This window comes from Neopelma chrysocephalum, unplaced genomic scaffold (assembly GCF_003984885.1).
Source record: "Neopelma chrysocephalum unplaced genomic scaffold, ASM398488v2 Primary Assembly neopelma1_26b, whole genome shotgun sequence".
NCBI classification, from domain to species: domain Eukaryota; kingdom Metazoa; phylum Chordata; class Aves; order Passeriformes; family Pipridae; genus Neopelma; species Neopelma chrysocephalum.
The window spans coordinates 2,986,749-3,006,074 of record NW_020897696.1 but is presented as its reverse complement, the minus strand read 5'-3'; the positions used below and the strand labels follow the sequence as shown (position 1 = coordinate 3,006,074).

The window sequence follows — 19,326 nt, the reverse complement described above, 5'->3', positions numbered from 1 at the left end:
AGATTTTACTCACTGCAGACAAAAGTAGAAGGCAAAACCCATGTTTGAAATGCTACTGAGTTAGTCTGTTGGAAGAAGGCTATACATTTTTAAGCTGAATTTCCTAGATACTATAACAAATTTAGTAATAAACAGGAGCAGAGTTTGATCTACCATTTTTAAATTATTGGTTTAATTTTTTCTTACATCACTTGTAACTGAAAAAAAAAGAAAACTATAAATAAGGAAAAGTATCTCAGATTCTGGTGGAAACCCTATCAGAGTACTTCCTCTTTTGTTGTACTGTATAATGGCCCATCTTCGTGAATGAAGATTTTGGGAAAGGTCTTTTTACCTTTCCAGCCTGCGCAATGGATTTTTTAGGTGAGACACAGCCTGCGTTGAACTGAGCCCACCCTTTAATCCTAAGGTTCATCTGCCAGGGCCAAGCAAGCTTGGACAATGGCAGTGAGGTCCTCAGGACGTAGGTTTGTTTAGAGTGTCCTTCTCATAGATGGATGGCCTCACAGGGCTAACGGGTTCCATCTGCCCGGGAGGGACTGGGAATTGAACCTGGGTTGCAGCGGTGAGAGTCCCGCATGCTAACCACTAGGCCACCAGGGGTCCCTTGTTGTACTGTATTACACTGCTCTTTATACCTATTTTCACTTCTCTGTTTGACTGTATAAGACCTGGTATACCCACCATGTTCTCATGCAAAGAATCAGATGATATACTCATGTTATTCTCTCTCCAATGTTTTGGAGGCTTTATCTGTTGTTCGGTGGCTGCCTACCAAAAGTGTGTAATTTGTAACCCATATAATTTTTAATTTGTAATAACTGTCATTAAACATAATTTAAATCTTAATTAAAATTTTTAATACTTTGTAATCTGAATGGGAACTGCAATGCAAATGCATTGCCCCCCACGTTCATTACTCAGTTAATTCAAGGCACAACTCCAGCACCTGCATTTGATACTCTTAACACTTCTCTTTTATATTATACATCTGGGAGGCCCAGCACTTCCATATAAAATTTTGCAATGTAAGTTTTATTAAAGCACTACTACTAATTTTATTGGAGAAGGGTATTTTGATCATTCAAGCAGCATGAAATCCTACCACGGCTTTTTCTGGACTGGGAGTTTTGATAGTTGAGTTCAAATTATCTTCTCCAGAAAACTGTTTCTCAGTAGCAAAACCTGAGTATGTCCTGAAGGGAGAGACAGGGGGTTAAGTGAGAAAATAAGACACATCTGTTATGGAAGATCCTTTAATAATGCAATCCAGCAGCAACTCCCCACTTCGACAAATGGCTCCTCATGAGGAAGTACAAGGGCCTTAACTGATAATTATTCTGGCAATGAAACATCTCCCAGTTGTTGCCATCCCCCAGCAATTCTTTTTAAATAGTGTTTCTCTCATATGTTCTCACTCCTCTTTCTGGCTGCAGTTGCCGTTGTGCGTTTTTTACCTCCTTTCTTAAACATGTTATTCCAGAGGTGCTACTGCTATCGTGGATGGACTTGGCCAGCGCTGTGTCTGTCTGGCACTAACTCTGTCAGACATAGGAGAAGCTTCTGCCAGCTTCTCACAGAAAGCTACACATGTAGCCCCCCCCACGTTCAAAACTTTGCCACATAAACCCAATATATCTCCCTAAAAACGTCGTCTAAATGCATTTATCTTCGTGTCTTGTTGAGTGAACACAAGAAATATTACTATCTCCATTTCAGAAATGAGAAATTGCCACCCTGAGATTTGTTAGAAGGGAGTCACCCAAGGCCACACTGCAGTTCAGCCTGTGACAGAGATAAATCGAGAGTTCACAGCAACCCTAGCTCTTTGTAACATAGGGGATTCTCCTTCTGAAATACCACTGCCTAGTGCACTATTTCCCTCAACCCTATTGCAGATGAATCATTTGTAGAACAGTTTGTGCCTGTTTCCAAATGAGTGCTTGAAGCCTGGGACAGAACAAAGCAAGTTGCCCTCTAAAGCTGTAGAGGAAGTTACGTGGAAGCCTGGAGCAAAGAAGGAATAAAAATGAATGTGGAAATCCTTTGGTAGTGTTATGTTTCAAACTGTCCCCTATCATTATAATAAATGAGTATATTTACTTAAGAGCACTGAATAATTTATTGGACAGTGACATAAACCTGTAGAATAGCACATTCTTTCTGCACGTGGATTAACCCATGTGGATTAAGAGTTCTTCAGCACCTGGTTCTAGGAAAAAGAACAGCAAACAGGTGAGCGTAATCCAATTTCTGTTGAAAGAAGCTGTACACTTGGGGGGAAAGAGCACAGACCATGCCTGCACAAAGGCACATCTCACCTCTTTAAACTAACTGGTGGCTACTCAGACGGGGTGAAGGCAAGGTGTGCTGGCGGGGCAGTAACTGGACCTAAGCTGGGTGGCAGGGCTGATGGCAGAGGTCCTGCCTATTCCCAAACCAGAGGTGAACCCTTGACTGCTGCTGTAATTATTTTGCAGCTAAACAGGGCCTTGAACAGCATGGTGTCCACTGTCAGAGAGGAACAGTGGCAGTGAGTTCCTTAGGGTATAGGCTCCCGTTTTTGTTCAGCATTTGTATGATGTCCAGCACAATGAAGCATGATGGGAATTTCCAGGTTATACAAGATAATAAGAAATATTGGGACAGTTTGCTTTTATATGGAACCAACTTTTCCCCTTCCAGACCTCCCTTGTGACATGTTAGGGAACTGACTTGGAGGTTGGAGACATTGAGCAGTATGAGGCAGGGCCCTCCAGCAGTGATTCCTCTCTCCTCTGGCTGGAGCCACCTGGGTCCAAGCAGAGCCATAGTACCTTCTCACACAGTCTGACCTTATATGTTTGTCTGTAGTAAAGAATGCTTTGGAAAGCAGTTATAGTACCGTTCCTTCTGACTGACACTGTCTTCTCTTCTGCCTTAGCAGCTGGCACTTTGTTACACAGAGGGAGCATGTAACACAAGATTCCCTCTTTTATACAAATGAAGGAGAAAAGGATACTTAGGTTCGAGGTGCTCTAGTGTCGAAAGTTTAGGTGGCAGAACTTGAAGAAAGTCTGAATAAAGCTTTACCTTTAGAAATATCAGTAACTGGCTTGTTGCTTTCCATGTTCAGAGACTCTCAATGAGTTGACTTTATGGAAGTGTTGCAGATGCAAATGACACCTATAACATTGATTCCTTTTTAAAGGTGTCTCAGTATAAGCATCTGTGTTTTCTGCACAATCACAGGTTTTTGATACCTTTTACACATACCATTTGGATAATGGTAAAACATCTACAAAAAAAAGACCGCTTTTTAAAATTGTACCATTGTGTACCAGGTAGAAAAAGCCCAGCACTCACTTTTATTTTCTGAATCCTACATTATATTGGTATATAAGTAGATCATAATGTCGTTCAGCGTAAGGGGTGTTAAGACCTAAGATGCTTCTAGCAAGGCTTGAAAATTTGGAATTCTTTTGGCTTCGATTAGGTATTTATTTTAATAAAGATTGGAATTCAATATTTCAGACTATACTAAATAAAACTCTACTCAGAATCTATTATGGAATCTATTATGGGTCGTCACCAGTGTCTTAGGGAAAACAACCATGAATATGTGGCAGAAATGGTCATTTCCAATCAAGAGAAGAGGACTTGTAGATGTGGTATTTTTAAGGCTGTATTATTTAATATTATACAGGTGTGGCACAGTTGAGTATGTATTGGCAGTTGCTGTGCATTCACAGAATCACAGAATGGTTTGCGTGGGAAGGGACCTTAAAGATAATCCAGTTCCAATCCCTCTGCCATGGGCAGGGACACTCTCCACTATACCAGGTTGCTCTGAGCCCCATCCAACTCGGCCTTGAATAGTTCCAGCCATGCTCAGCTCATCTGGGCAACCTGTTCCAGGACCTCACCACCCTCACAGTGAAGAATTCCATCCAAACACCTTATCCAAACGGAACCTTTTTCAGTTTAAAGCTATTCGCCCTTGTCCTATCACTACATACCCTTGCAAAAAGTCCCTCTCCGGCATTCTTGTGTGCCCGAGGCCAGCCGCTCCCTGTTTCGGAGCCTGGGAAGCAAAGGCATCTCCGTCCCATCCTCGCTCGCTCGCGCTGCTTTTGGTCCCTCTGCTGGCGCCGTAGCGGCCGGGCCGGCGCCTGCGTCCCGCGGGCATCGCTATCCCCCCTCCCGCCGCCATGGACTACCGGGCCGTGGTGATGAGCCAGGTCGTGCCCGGGCAGTTTGACGATGCGGAGAGCTCGGAAGGGTAGGAGGCGGCGAGGGGCCGGGTGTAGGGGGGCGCTGGGAGGGGGACCGGGAAGGCAGGCGGAGCGGGGCGGGGAGGAGCCCCGGGACTCCCCCGGCGCTGGCGGTGCTGCCCGAGTTACAGGAGGGAGTGAGAGGAAAGGCTGCGTGCGCTCTCCCAGCTGCGCTTTTCTGTTGTGTGTGCTGCTTTGGGACAGATTTGTTTTGGCAGAAAACCGTGACATACTTCTGACATTGCAGCATCACAGAATCATTTAGGTTGGGAAAGACCTCCAAGATCATCGAGTCCAACCTGTGACCGAACACATGTCGCTGAATGCCACGTCCGGTCTTTCCTTAAACACCTACAGGGATGGTGGCTCTATCACCTCCCTGGGAAGACCATTCCACTGTGCAGTCACCCTTTCTGTGAAGAAATTCCTCCTTATGTCCAAACTAAACCCCCCCTGGTGCAGCTTGAAGCCGTGTCCTTTCTTCCTGTCACTGGTTGCCTGGGAGAAGAGACTGCCCCCCACCTAGCTACAGCCTCCTTTCAGGTGGTTGTAGAGAGCGATAAGGTCCCCTCTGAGCCTCCTTTTCTCCAGACTAAACAGCCCCAGCTCCCTCAGCTGCTCCTCACAGGACTTGTGCTCCAGACCCTTCATCAGCGTCATTGCCCTTCTCTGGACCCACTCCAGCACCTCAATGTCCTTCCTGAATTGAGGAACCCAGAACTGGACACAGTGAATTATGACATGAGTAAATCACAAGAGCTCATTTCTCCCATAAATTCTGTTTCAGGCCTACCTAACATTTTTCATGCAGGTTGTGCTGGTGCCCTCAGATGCCAGCGGGTTGGCTGTCTGCTGCTGTTGAGGTTTTGTGTGAGACCTTGCCAGTGGAAATCTGCTGCAGCAACAAGCAGAGTGGTTTGTCTCTGGTGAAGGAGCCAGCTGGCTTCATCTGGCATGTCCATCCGATTGGAGTCAGAGGGATCTGAATGTGTGTAAATGTAGAACAAATTAAAAGGCAGCATTGATGTGGTGAGGGCAATAATTTTAATGCAGTCTGCGCTCTAAAGGCAGTGACATCCTCTATAAGCATATATTTAAGCATATATTGCTTAAAGACAGATGAAGTGAGAGGCATCTCATGGAGAGCTAACCTTGCAAAAGCATTTGTTGGGATAAATGTGTTGAATTTTTGATGACTGTACCAATGGTTTTTAGTTATATAGGCATTTGTATTTCTTTTAAGTGAATCTACAGAAGACACAGAAACATCTAAAGGTGAGGTCACTGAGAGTTGCCAGTCACTCCCATGTGAAGAACTTAATGCTGAGGAAGGAGATGGTGATGACTACAATGATGATGAAGAGGAAGATGAAGACTGGGACTGGGATGATGAGGTGGGAAGACTCTTGAAGCGCCACAATGCTGCTGGTGGGTGCAATCCACAGGTATGTTGGAGGCTATTCTGTGAGTGTCAAGGGTGCCCAAGAACAAATGGGGCTAATCTGAAGGCTTCGTTCTCTGTTAGTACTGTGTTGAGGATCAACGTAAATAGAAATTTTTCCTTGAGAGCATGCCTTTCTTTTGAGTCTGTTCCTCTGCCATGCTATCTGTATATGTACATTGTAGCCAGAGTTCATCTTGATTTTCTTGTCTCAAACCCTGTTGCTGGATTCTCTTTTTCACTGCAGTTTTCCTTCTGTTCCTTACCTTTCTCAGCTTTTCTTTCTTTGCCCACCCTGATCTCTACTGATATCCCTTACTTTTTGGTACTTGTCCTCTATGTTGCTCACCATTTTCCCCATCCTTTCTATTTAATTTTAAGACCCTACCTTCTAATGACACCCAGGGTGAAACAGGTTATGTTTTAAACTTATAGTGAAGGAGGCAAAAAAAAAAGCATAGGAAATGGAGGGGGGTGCTAGAAGTGAATTAAAGTGTATGCTGTTGGCACAGAAACTCTGGTGTTGTGCAGAATGAAAAGCACACATGAGGGGTAAGAAGGGTGCTAGTTCTCACAGCAGCTTGGACAGTAGAGGTTCAAAACCTCATTTTTCTTACTGTTGAGATAAATTAGAGTGGTGCTGATCACAGCATGTCATGTCTGTCATGTCTGACAGCACTTGTCCTGGGTGATTTATTCTTGCCTTTAGTTAGAGGTTTATGCTATCCAATGTTGATCAAACCGAGTTCAGGTATTAGTTGTATTTGGAGAGGGCTACATGTAAGAAAAGACAGCATCATGTAAAGTTTTCTCTGTTCATTACCTTTGCATTTTTTTCTCTCAATTTTCTCTATGTTTTTGTTTGCTATTTCCTTTCCTTTTAGTGATAGAAAAGATGCTATATGAGACTGACAGCCTCCTAGACTAAAAATGACCCTGGTTTGGGGCACATTTTTTGTTTTAACTGAGATGTTAGCTGTATTTTCTTTTCTTGAATTAAGTAAAATCTGATGTTAATCTATATCTATTTCCTCACCCTTTGTGGTTTTCTTGTTATAGCTTTAGGCATAGGCATTTGAGCTGAATTTTCCAATGATATTGTCTGTATTTCAAAGGTCTGCGCACAGAAGGCAACTTACATTAACAAATCCTTTGTTTCAGGCGAATAGACAGACCCCTAGTTCCTGTTCAGCAAAAATGTCCACCCCTACAGACAAGGTTTTAAGAAAATTTGAACACAAAATTAATTTAGGTGAGTACAATTGCATTGTCTTCTCTTATGAAACAGTTAACACTCTGTGACATTCTCAGACTAACTGTGCTTACATTAAGCCAGAACTCACTGGAATGAATCACTTAAAAATGGCTTTTGCGTGCTTGAAATTGCCTTTAGTCTCCATTAACTGGCTGTCCTACACCTTTGTCTCCGCCTTCAGAGCCTCGTGGCTGTTTGTTGGTTTTTTAACTTCACCTTGACTTCTCCAGAACACATAAAGTTCTTTCTTCCCTAGCTTCTCTGTAGTAGCAAACTGTTTGGTGTGGAGGGAGGGTGTCAACTCTCTGTTGTGATATTGGTCATTCTCACAGCTGCTACCACAGCTACATTTTCTAGACAATTGCAGTCCCCTGTAGTATTAGGATGGCACATTATGCAACAGTTCTCTCACTGGGGTAGAGTTTCTGTGATAAGTGAGGAGGCTGCTGTCCTAGACGGTGTAGTTCGATGTTTACCATGAGATGAAAATGGCTGCTCGGCACAGCCTGGTAGGACAGCGTGTGATTGGCACCTTTTGACAGGGTGGTGATCAGAGGCTGTGTTTTCCTTTATAACGAAGTGGTGCTAAAATGAAGGTTGCTGGGATGTGTAACCAAATACAGCAGCTTTTATACATTTAGACATTTAGCATTTAATCAAAAACCATTTAAATATATTGTTAGAGAGAATCCGGGAGCCTATTGCTGAATTCTGTTCAGAAAAATGGCATTTGATTGTGATAAGAGAAGAGCAGACAAATTTAATGGTGAGATGTTATCCAAAAGGCATTACTTCTGGATGGCATCACAACTCCAAGTCTGTGGAACTGTCTCACTGTGTTATTCCCATAGAGTCCTATTTTGAAATGTAGACAGAGTGAAGAGCTAGGTTAACCCTAGTGTGTAGCTAAGCTTCTCTGCTTGTTACAGAGAGCTCTGCCTATGTTTTACCATTGTGTTATGGCACATTGGCTGGCAGCAGAATTCCAGGGGCAATTTCGAACATAGGAAACTTCTTTGGGTTTGGGGTTTTTTTCTCATTTTTTTCTAATGTGTTTTTCAGATAAGCTAAATTTTGATGACTCCGTTATAAACAGAGTCACAGAAAAGTCTAGACAGAAGGAAGCAGACATGTGAGTATTACTTGTAGTTCTGTTTTCACTTAAATAATTTGAACCCAGAAGTGTAGTGCTTATTTCCTTATTTTGAAAAGTTTGTTAAGAAAAATGAAATTTAGAAGTGATCTGTGTGCAGTTTGCCTTTTAGTCTTAAATTTTTTTGATTTCCAAAACAGTTGTCTAAATCATTCCAAAATTTTGATTTTTTTTGTCACTGGTAGCACACCTAATTGTGTTGGTGTTGTAAGACATAAGTGACGGGTGTCATTCCCTTAGAAAAGGCTACTTTATCTCTGTTACTCTTTTTTTCTAGACAGAGATCCTTAAGCAGTTGGGCTAAAAAGGTATTAGAAACCTTTTGAAGTTTCTTCCTGATGATTTGGTGAGGGAAAAGTAATTCTTTTAAAGATTTTTTTTAGGCCTGTAGCTTATAGGTGTAAGTTGTAAAGACAGATACCATTTTCTCCTGAATGAGCATAATTCAGCACAGGCAAGAAGATATCTATAAAAGTGAAGGACACTGATGGTCATGGTGGTGGTGGTTTGTTGTGTTTTTCTTTTTTAACATCCCTCTGCTGGCAGGAGAAACCTTTGCTTCTGTATGAGCTGAAAGCCTTACTCCTTGAGGCTGTCACCTTATCTTTGATACAGAATGTCGTGATTTGCTCTGTCAAAACTGAGTCCATATGTGGGATTTTATCATTTTGTTTTCGCTTCTGCTAGGTACCGAGTCAAAGACAAGTCAGACAGAGCAACAGTAGAACAGGTAAGTCCTTAATTCATCAAATTTCTCTTGACCAGAGCAAATAATGTTGAATTTTGGAATCACTGATAAAACAGATACAATAGCAACTGAGTTTACTTTGGAATTCTGTTCGCTTGTTATTCTGAAGAGACCTGTTGTTTCTTTTGTGTATATGAAGGTTGTACTTGCTTCCATAAACATTTTGGAGCTCATTTTTGTGCTTAGCATTGTGTTCATATATGCAATGCAGAATTCCAAAATTCCAAAGAACAAGAAAAAATACTAGGTTTGCCTTTTTCTTTTTTTTCTTCTTTAGCAAGACTGAACTAGTACTGGCCCTGAGCCACATAGCTGCTCTATTTCAGTTATGATACTGTATCCCAAGAGAAACCTTATTTTAAAACATTTGATGCTACTATGTGTGGGAAATAATTCTCTTTTTCTCTTCAAGAGCTAGCTCAAAAACATATGCTTAGCTTAAAAAAGAGAAAAAAGAATAATGTTGGCAGAAAAAGTGAAGTATCATTCTAGAATCATGGCAGAATTCTGCATGGTTGCTGTTTGGATTATCATTTGATCCTGGAGAGTAGTCTGATGCCATGAGTCCTTTATTATGGTACTAAGACTGGACAGTATTATTAAGTTTTATCCTCTGCTGACTTTTCTGTATTAAATTTGAGGTGTTGGATCCAAGGACCCGAATGATTCTCTTTAAGATGTTATCTAGAGGTGTCATATCAGAAATCAATGGCTGCATCAGCACAGGGAAAGAAGTAAGTTTTATTGAAAATGACATAGTAGTCTTTTTTTTTTTCAGCAACCTAGGCAGAAGTTTTTGGTGCTCAGAAGATATACTGAAATACTTGGGTTTAGTACTACCTGTTTTGTGTTGCTTGGTTGGTATGAAGTTATCTTAGGATAAAAGGCAATTTATGTTAAAGGAAACCAATTTTCCCAAGTATGAAAGATTTCTAAAAATGCTTAAATGTTATCTTAAATTTGTGGATCTTGTTAATTGTATCTTTCCACCAAAATTTTTTGAAAAGTTATGTATAAATGTAATTTTATATGATGCCTGAAATCTTCATGTGAGACTCTTGTGTGCAGATCAGCAGACACGGGAGTATCTAAATCGTGTAACAGAATTCTGTTTAAAATGCTATTGACTCTTCATTGCTTTTACAAAACTATCATGTTTGTGTGCTGTTATTATCAAGTAATATTACAGATAATTAAAACCAGACCACAAATTTCCAAGTAAATTAATAAATCAGTTTTGGAATGCCTAGTCACCTAGGCTGACTGGTTTTCTTCCAAGTCCTTGGATACTTCCACCCTGTGTAGAAGTGAAAACATGAGATATTTGGGCCATGCTTTAGGGACTAAATAGTGCACAGGCTCAAGTTAACTGTTCACACAAGGACTTGTTTCAATCTCCAAAATGAGACACAGTTTTCTTGTTCGGTGTTGGTTTTGTCCTGTAGCCATTGTTGTAGCCCTGTCCTGTGTTACATACTTCCTGTAAGCTGCCTTATAGAAAAAGGGTTGCCCTTGTGTTCAATCTCATTCAACTGGGTGCCATGTAGGGGCTGGGGTGAGATCGGATCTTTTCCGGGTGTCAGAAAGAGAAGAAGAGAGAAGATTATGTTGCTTTAAAGAGCTTTTCTTTAATGTTGTTTCTTTCCTTTATAATCTGATAGGCTAATGTATATCATGCTGGTACTGCAAATGGAGAGAACAGAGCAATAAAGATTTACAAAACCTCTATTCTGATGTTTAAAGATCGGGATAAGTATGTGAGTGGCGAATTCAGGTGAGTTTGACTTCTGCCTGGTTTTACTGGGGAAGTGGGATTGTTTGAAAGGTGGTAAAATCACTGGTGCTAATATTGCGTTGATTGGCTAAGAGTCCCTGATGTATTTTCTTTTTTATTTAAAGATTTCGTCATGGATACTGCAAAGGCAACCCAAGAAAAATGGTGAAGACCTGGGCTGAAAAAGAAATGAGGAATTTAATAAGGTGATTTTTTCCAGTTTTTATTTCATCACGCATAGGTAACTGAAACTTTTAAGTTTATAGGAGGTACTCTCCTTTTGCTAGACTGTGGTTATCACTATCTTTTAGGGTCTCTGGAGTGTTCAGGAAAGTGTCTTAAACTTCACTATGGGAGAGAAATTAAAAGGGGAGGGAGGAATAAAGATATTCTTTTGTTTTACTGCTCATGCTCTAAGCTCTTCAATGTCTGAACTCTGTCTGACATGACTGAACAGCAACAAAAAGCTGGAAATAGCTGCTACTGAGTAGCAGCATGCTGTGTGATATAGGTTAATCTAGGATTAACCTGAACTGTGTAAAGACTCTTTGTCTGACTCAGGAATGCTTAGAAAAGGGTCAGAGCCAGAATGGTTGCGGCTTTTTGTATGCATTTCCTAGTTGTTCTTCACAAGTGAGAGTTTCCTGAGCTCTTACTGTGTATTATGTTTAAAGCAACAGAGCTCCTTTATGCACCACTAGTGCAATGCAAATAGCAGAGTTTGATTTTATGTTTTTCTGTGGCTTTGTTTCAGGTTGAATACAGCCCAGATACCTTGCCCAGAGCCAATTATGCTAAGGAGTCATGTACTTGTCATGGGCTTTATTGGTAAAGGTGATAGGTAAGTATCTTTAGAAAATCAAGTTTGTTTGGTTTGGTTTTTTTGTTTTAATAGTAGCTTTCCATGAAGGTTTATTAAAACCAAGCAAACCAATCCTCTGAATTTACTTACTATTACTTCAGGCCTGTAAAATTAACCTGTTACTTTTATATGTGACCTGTGGAATACCCAGACATTTGCCAGCTACTACTGCAGGCAATCGGTATGATTCTGAAGCCTCAGCTGTGTGCAAAATTAAGTTGTAAATTGGTTTAAGCGGAGATTAAGGCTGGAAAGGTTTGCTAATCCTACGTGAAGATAGCTCATAAGTTTTGTAGTACGAACATTAATGTAACGTGGTCCAAATTACTTCATGTTGGAAATAGAGTTCCAGTATCTTTGGCAAGCATGTAGCAAGGTTTGCTGCCCTTCATGCTAGCTCCTTGCACTTTGTTGCTCATGCTGAATTGCTTGACATACCTACTCAGTGGAAGGATCAGATACAGCAATTAAAGCATTTGCAGCTGGCACAAAGAAGAAAAAAGTATTCACTTTCTGTTATTTGTATTGTAATTTCAAGGCCTGCTCCTCTGCTGAAGAATGCTCAGTTATCTGACTCCAAAGTCCGGGAGCTGTACCTACAAATCATCCAGTACATGAGAAGAATGTACCAAGATGCCAGACTTGTTCATGCAGATCTCAGTGAATTTAATATGCTGTATGTTTTTAACCTTTGCTCTGAATTGTGACATCTAAAATGTATGGATTGGCAATATCTGTGAGAGTACTAATGTACCTTTAAGGGAGGGTGGAGTCCTTTTTGTTACTGGGTTTTGTAACTTTTGTAATTAATTATGTAGCCTTTAGTCAGATCTGAGCTTTCTCTGTTAAAGAAAGCCCAAGCAAACAAACAAGCAAACCAACCCCACAAATACCAAACAAAAAACCCAAATAAAGATAAAAAACACTCACCGAAACTCCCAAACAAAGCTCCTCACAACCAGAAAAAAAACTCCCTCAACTGGGGGAAAAATTAGTAAGGTAGCGTTTTTATAATTTTTTTTTTATGGTGGAGTTAGTGCAGCTCTGTATGGGGTTTTTTTGTAGATACCACAGTGGGGATGTGTACATAATTGATGTGTCTCAGGCTGTGGAGCATGACCACCCTCACGCGCTGGAGTTCCTGCGAAAAGATTGTGCCAACGTTAACGGTGAGCGGGCTGCACTTCAACCCTTGTTCTGACAGCTGGTTTATTTAGCAAGTTTAACTGTGTTCACCTGTGTTCTTTCAGGTGTAACTGACTGTAGAAGCTGTCAAAATTCCATTAAAATACTTCCTCTCCTATGTTCTCAAGACTTCCTCAGGGAACAGTGTACTGTGCTGAGTTCAGAAGAGAGCAGCCTATTTTGCTAGAAATTATCTGGCCAAAATGAGTCACCTGGCTCAATCTCAGATTTATGATAGATATGAGTCCCAGACTGCAGCACTGCCCACTCCAATCTTCCTTTACTTAAAATACTGTGCAGACATACTGATGTGTTTCCTTCTGTGAATTGAATCCACATCTGGAATTTCTCAGCTGGCAAGAAATTACCTTATGTTATAAAGTTCCCTGCGCTTACTTGTCCAGGGCAGCTGAGAGGATCGAGGCATAGAGTAATTAATTAGAGATGTTATCACTTGTCATAGTATTTTGATAAACAAATTACCTTTACGGTGTTTTTCTCCTGAGAATTTGGCCCTCATATGTGAGTATTACATGTTGTGTAACACACACACCTCCTGTTAGGGTGTGTCTCTGAGGACAAAATATCATAATTAGGCTGTACTGCGTTTCAGTAGATCCTTTTGTTTCTCTGGCAAAAGTTTGAGGTCTCTATTCCTTATTGGAAATACATTTTTTTCACTTTATCATCATAGCTGCATTTTTTAGATGTAATTACTTGTAGTTTTTGTCTCTTCCCTTGTCTCCTGGTAGACTTTTTCCAGAAGCACAATGTTGCAGTGATGACTGTGAGGGAGCTGTTTGAGTTTATTACTGATCCTTCTATCACAAGTGAGAACATTGATGACTACCTGTCTAAGGTAAGACCTCATGGCCTTGTTGCTTATGTAGGAAGACTTGAACAATAAAATCAGGTGTAGTTCAAGCTCCTTCATCTCATTTACTCTACATCCTGCTATTGAAGGAAGATAGTACATGACACTGTTATGCTAGAGCTTCAAAAATGCACACAGGTCTTTTCCATTTATACCATTATGGAGTGACAACATTTTCATTCTATGTTTTCTCAAAAACTCTGATCATGAAAACTCAAATGTCTGTTTGAGGTGCTACTAAAACCAGGATTAAATTAGTTCTTTCTTTTTGGTAAGGAGAAGCTCTGCAGAAATATAACCATGCTTATATAGAGAATGGGATTAAAAATGCAGATTTGAGCAGGGTGGGTTGAGGGGGGAAGGGAATGACTACAACAGTGTTACTTCAAGGTACATGATCTTGCTTGCCAAATACAGCTGCTGACAGAAGATGTTGGTTCTAGGAGGAATTGAAGTTATTCAGTGCTGCTAGCAGCACCCATGTATTTCATCTCTAGCTGCCAGTCCTCTGCTCCCAGTTAGATATTTCTTTAGAAAGGAGTGTGTGTGTAAGTGCTTAAGTTAACACAAGAGAAATGGGGGCCACGTATGTCATGCTAAGAGTGGAGATTTGACATGTCTTTCCCGTTCAAGACCACATGAATGTGGTCCAAATAACAGTACAGCATGCAGAATTCCAGATGTTGTGTACTTTCTGTCATACTGGAGGTTGAATGAGAGCGAGCTGTGCCACGTGGTTCCCCTTACTTGTCAGCTCCTCTGGCTTGCTTGGTGTGCGTGAGAAGAGCCAAGTTCCAGGACTGAGCACTGCTCACTGTATTCTCCTTGTGCTGTTATGTCCCATAGCCATGCTGGGCCTGCCATTATTTGGTCTGGGAGGAGCAGCAAATGTGTTTTCCCTCTATTAACAGCCCCGATCTGCAGTTGTAAGTGTGCTTTGCAGCAGTGTTGGTTACCGTTAGGTGTCGCTCAAGTCATTCCCATAGGGAAACCTGGAGTGTGTGTGCGTGACAGTGAAATACAGGGAGCAACACAGATGGGAGTAGTTAGTTCGATGCGATTCTAAAGAGTTAGTGATGAGATTCTAAAGAGTGATAACTTTGTACTGTTTTGTATTTCTTTAGGCAATGGAAATAGCATCGAAAAGAACAGAGGAGGAAAGATCCAGTCAAGATAAAGTGGACGAGGAAGTGAGGATTTCTATTCCTGCTTTAAAATAATATTAACCTTGCCTCTTCTAAACAATGAAAAGTGTTCTGTTTTATTTGGCAAAATGCACAGCTGATGATAAGCAGAACATTGTTTGTGATACTAGTTGAGATGTGAAGTATTAAGGGATGCCATGTGTAAAAGCTGACAGCAATAAGCTGTTACAAGGCAAATACACCATTTCCTAAACCAGTTTGTTTGCTTGTAGCTAGGTCCTTTGATATATCTTCCAGTTCAGGTTTAGTTAACAAAAAACAGAGTAAAGAGATCTGATTATGTTGGTGGTTTTGGACCAGTGATACAGAAACAGGCTATTGGGATACATGCATTGATCAATTTGCTAGTCCCAGTCTCATTCAGTTTTTCCATTGCTTTTATATTAAGTGAAGCCATTTCAAATCCACTACAGAAAGCTGATGATGTTTTGAAAAGGCTTGATGTAAAGATACAACCATTTCTATCTGTTCCAGAAGAGTTAAAAAAACCCAGACAACAAACCAGAGAAAAACCAAACCCCTATCTCTGGAGTCAGTACTACTTGATTTATCGAAGACTTTTCTTTTTCTCTTGGAGCTCTGCAGGTTTTACTAACTGCTTCAAGATTGACCAAAGAAAGATTTTTTTGTTTCCCAGGATATCCTCAGAATACAACTTCTGAACTATAGTCGGATGCTAGTGTTTTTTAACAAGTCCATCTTTTGCAAGCCAATTATTCCTTTATACATAAGGTACTGACCTGTAACAGAAATCGTTTCATAGCATCTAAGTTCAGTTTATTTCTCTTAAACTTCTCATGTTACCATGGCTAGTTTGTGTCACTTTCTTAACAAAAGAGCAGAGCTGATTAAGGGCAAGCTCTGTGGAGGTGGGAGCTTCTGCTTTGTGCACAGCACTTAGACAAGCAGTGATGATCACAAAGTGAACTGAATTTGTATTAGGATTGAACTGAAACCTTAGAACTCAAATAGGTTTAAGAGATAGTTGGAAGGATTGGAGAACTTTGTTATTTGCCTGGAGATAGTCACACTAAAGAGGAACCTTATTAGTCATGATCTATCAATAATATGTAGGTTGCATGGTAGTGAATGACTGCTATGCCAATTTTTTGTTTCTCTGAGTCTTTGTGATTATTCTTTTAAGGATGCATAATTAGGAAAGAAAAACATTGTGGCACTGTATGTAAATAAGTAAGTTTGTGTTTCTTTTCACTCTGCCAGGTATTTAAGAAGGCTTACATACCTCGAACTTTGACTGAAGTTAAAAACTACGAGAGAGATGTGGATATTATGATGAAATTGAAAGAAGAGGATATGGCATTGAATGTTCAGCAAGATAATGTGAGTAGACATATTGAGGCACTGCAGAAAAAAAGGGAGGGGATATGAATTCTTCTTACTGGAAACTGATAGCAGCAAACAAAACCAGAAGCTTTGTTACCAATGTGTTGAGTACTGAATCCGGTATCATACTTCAAAATTGTCTGGTTAGTGCTAATGCTAATGGTGTGGGGTTTATCTTGGTCTTTTTTTTGAATTTTGTTTTAAATTTATGTTTAAATAATAATTCTGTCTGGGCACAAAGCATTGAGACATATTTTGATAATTTAATTTCTTTCTCTCTCCCTTGACGTAGATTCTCTACCAGACTGTTACAGGACTAAAGAAGGATTTGTCTGGTGTTCAGAAGGTGAGAGGATATTTTTGAAATCCTTCATTTTAGCCATCTTCAGAAAGGTGCTTATAGGTAGCACAGAGAATGCCTCATCTTGCAGCTGGCACCGTGAAAGAAGCCTCTTGTCTGCAGAGTGACCGTTTATGTCCAGAATGGGTCTGGCATGGCAGCATGTCTGCACAATACAGGAATTGCTTCCCTTAACCGTGGTCAGTGCTTGGATTGCTTGAAATGAAATGAAAATCCTTGATATGGCCATGATCTCTAAAGTTAAGGTGGAGATGAGGGAGTGTTTTCTGATTATAGAAAATGTAATTGATTTAAATCATAGCACAGCTGCAAGTTTTGATATATTCAGAGTATCTTTGCTGTAATATTGCATAAAGAATAGCCCTGCAGTATAAGGCATAAGATATTATGTCTTACTATATTTGAAGTACTTGACAGTGACACTTCTGTAAAGTACATTGGATAAGAAGTTGGATACAGATCAGCTGTAGCCTGTAATTCAAGGTAGAAGCCGTGTGTGGATTTCCCCCTCCTTACTTTTTAAATGTTATCTAGCAGTGGTGTAGACTCTGATTTAAAATGGAAATATAAACATGGATGGGATCAGGCTGTAGCAGAGTCTCCAGGCTTGTTTAGGAATAAGTGAGTTTTCCAGTGTAGATATTTGTGTTTGCAATATAGTATACATACAGTGCCCCCAAGGTGGCTTTGAGTATGATCCAAGATAATTAAAAATTGGATTCCACATATGTTAGCAAATCGCTGTTTAACTTAGGGAAATTAGTTTGGGAGTACAAATAACAGCTGTGCTGTGAGACCTGACCTGAAAGAAACTGTGTTGTACATTGTAGATTCCTTGTTCTTAATTTGCTTAACCTACTTTTCATTCTTTTTCTTGAGACTCAGTTATGGCTGTAGTAAAGGAGATGGCATCAGCTCTCTCGAGGGTTTCTTTGCGGCAGATTCTGTTCTGTTTTTTTAAGAAATATATATATATATACATAGTGTATATATGTGTGTGTGTGTATTGTCATTAGTTTTCTTGGTTTTGATTTGATATAATTCTTGATTTATTTTGCAGATTCCTGCTCTTCTTGAAAAGGCAAACCAGTCAGAAACCGACTCTGATGACGATGACGATGATGATGATGGCAGCTCAGAGGACTCTGATTCAGGCTGTAAAGAATCTGTACATCCCAAAGATAAACCTGCTGAAGTTGGCATGGACAAAAAGGTTAGCTGGCTAGGAATTGTTTATTTTTCCCACCTCTGCTTATGTGGCATGAAAAAATCCAAACTTAGTGGGTTTTGCTAATTCTTGTCTGAAACAACAGAGCAGAGACAGTGAATTTCGTGCTTTATTAGTGGTGTTTTTATGTAGAGCAACGTGTAACACAGCTCTCTGTAGCCTAGGCAAAGCTAGGAGAGAGGTCTCAGGGAATTATAGGGGTACACAAAGCAGAATTTAGTGAAGCCTGGGCAGCTTTTCAGTGCTTCTGGCTACTCCTCCAGGCTTTGGTGTTTGGTTTGTGGTTGAGATCACTAATCAACTTCCTTGTGCCCAGGGAACTGAGACCACTTGACTTACAGAACTGGAGTCTTGGTGACAGTGTCCGTACCTCAGCGACTTTTGCAGAACAATTAGTCCAGACTGGCTACCTTTGCTGGGGGGCATGAGTTGTAATGTAGTCATGCAAAGCAATTATGGTTAGAGTTTGAGTGGGTTTTTTTAAGGCTTCGTTTTCTAAACTGCAGAACAATTATGCTCAGTTTTGGTCAGGCTCTTCTGCAGAGTATCACTCATAGGTGAGAGCCTTTTGGCAGACTTTTAGGTGCTGTGGAAAAAAAAATAGAAGCGTGAAACTTGCTGGGCTTAAGGGATTCAAAATTTGGGAGTTTGCTGTTGGATTTTTCTTCTGAGAAAATCTGTCAAATAAAAATACAGTGCTCTACTAGACACTTTATACCAATCTGGAGCTGCTGTCTTTCAGATATGAAGCAGAGAAGTCTTGGTCACTTCTCATCGTTATTGATAGGTTCCCTTTCTTCAAAGGTTGCATGAAATGGATATTTTAACTAGTTTGAATTTTGTCTTGTCATTACCAGTGTGTAGGTCTTGGCTCCACCCCAACCTATACTTGTTTTTTCTTTTCCCCTCTCTATTCCTATTTTATTTTTTTTTATTTCTTTCTCTTGATAATCTTATTTTATATCATGTGTTAAATTAACTTGTTAATGTGACAATTGATTAACTTGCTCAAAATCCCTCACTCCTTTCTGTCTTTAACTGAATGGTGTGTGATTATTTATAGGAAAGGAAAAAGATGGTTAAAGAAGCCCAAAGAGAAAAGAGAAAAACCAAAATCCCAAAGCATGTGAAGAAGAGGAAAGAAAAGACTGCAAAAATGAAGAAAGGCAAATAAAATCAGCTTTGGCTTGGAGAAAGGGATGATGTGTTGTGAATTAGTCAGTTACCATCTTTTTTTCTTTTTTAAAAAATTAAAAATCCTTTATTTATATACGTACAATATTAACTATAAGGGTGGTTTTGTTAATAACATGGTGTAATTGTTTCAACAGAGGGTATACCATGGGTTTCTCAGTGGGAAAGAATGAGTTTAACACTTGTGCCTGTTAAAATTCTTTACCTGTGCAGGTTTAACTGGTTGTTAAACTCACACTGATTTGGTCCTGCGTTCTTACTCCCCTGCCTCACATTGCATATAAGCAAGTTTGGTTTGTTCCAGAGCAGTGATTTCATTCAAAGACATTCTTGGAGAGGGGAGAATGGCAATTCAAAAGCCCGTGCCTTCTTCACAGTATGGAAGCAAATTGAGCAAACTGTCTTCTGCAGGCTGTCACAGTCACCCGTGGATAACCCTGCAGGCATTG

The 19,326-nt window shown here is 40.3% G+C and overlaps 1 protein-coding gene across 1 annotated transcript; it reads left to right on the top strand.

Annotated features, from left to right (window-relative positions):
* Positions 1-4,128: 4,128 nt before the first annotated feature.
* On the top strand, positions 4,129-18,959 carry RIOK1 (RIO kinase 1). The gene is made up of 17 exons (XM_027676226.1): positions 4,129-4,261; positions 5,497-5,698; positions 6,856-6,946; positions 8,012-8,081; positions 8,790-8,832; positions 9,492-9,584; positions 10,512-10,624; positions 10,750-10,830; positions 11,379-11,465; positions 12,025-12,162; positions 12,552-12,655; positions 13,424-13,530; positions 14,670-14,735; positions 15,972-16,091; positions 16,387-16,440; positions 17,516-17,668; positions 18,747-18,959. The coding sequence occupies exons 1-17, from the start codon at positions 4,191-4,193 to the stop codon at positions 18,855-18,857; spliced, it is 1,704 nt and encodes a 567-aa protein (XP_027532027.1). The 5' UTR covers positions 4,129-4,190; the 3' UTR covers positions 18,858-18,959.
* Positions 18,960-19,326: the final 367 nt, after the last annotated feature.

What these genes read in the sequence shown, in the direction of transcription:
- RIOK1 (XM_027676226.1), top strand. Translation starts at nt 4,191, where the DNA reads ATGGACTACCGGGCCGTGGTGATGAGCCAGGTCGTGCCCGGGCAGTTT. An exon ending in CTGGTGGGTGCAATCCACAG is followed by an intron (nt 5,699 to 6,855) that starts GTATGTTGGAGG and finishes CCTTTGTTTCAG; the next exon opens with GCGAATAGACAGACCCCTAG. An exon ending in TGAACACAAAATTAATTTAG is followed by an intron (nt 6,947 to 8,011) that starts GTGAGTACAATT and finishes TGTGTTTTTCAG; the next exon opens with ATAAGCTAAATTTTGATGAC.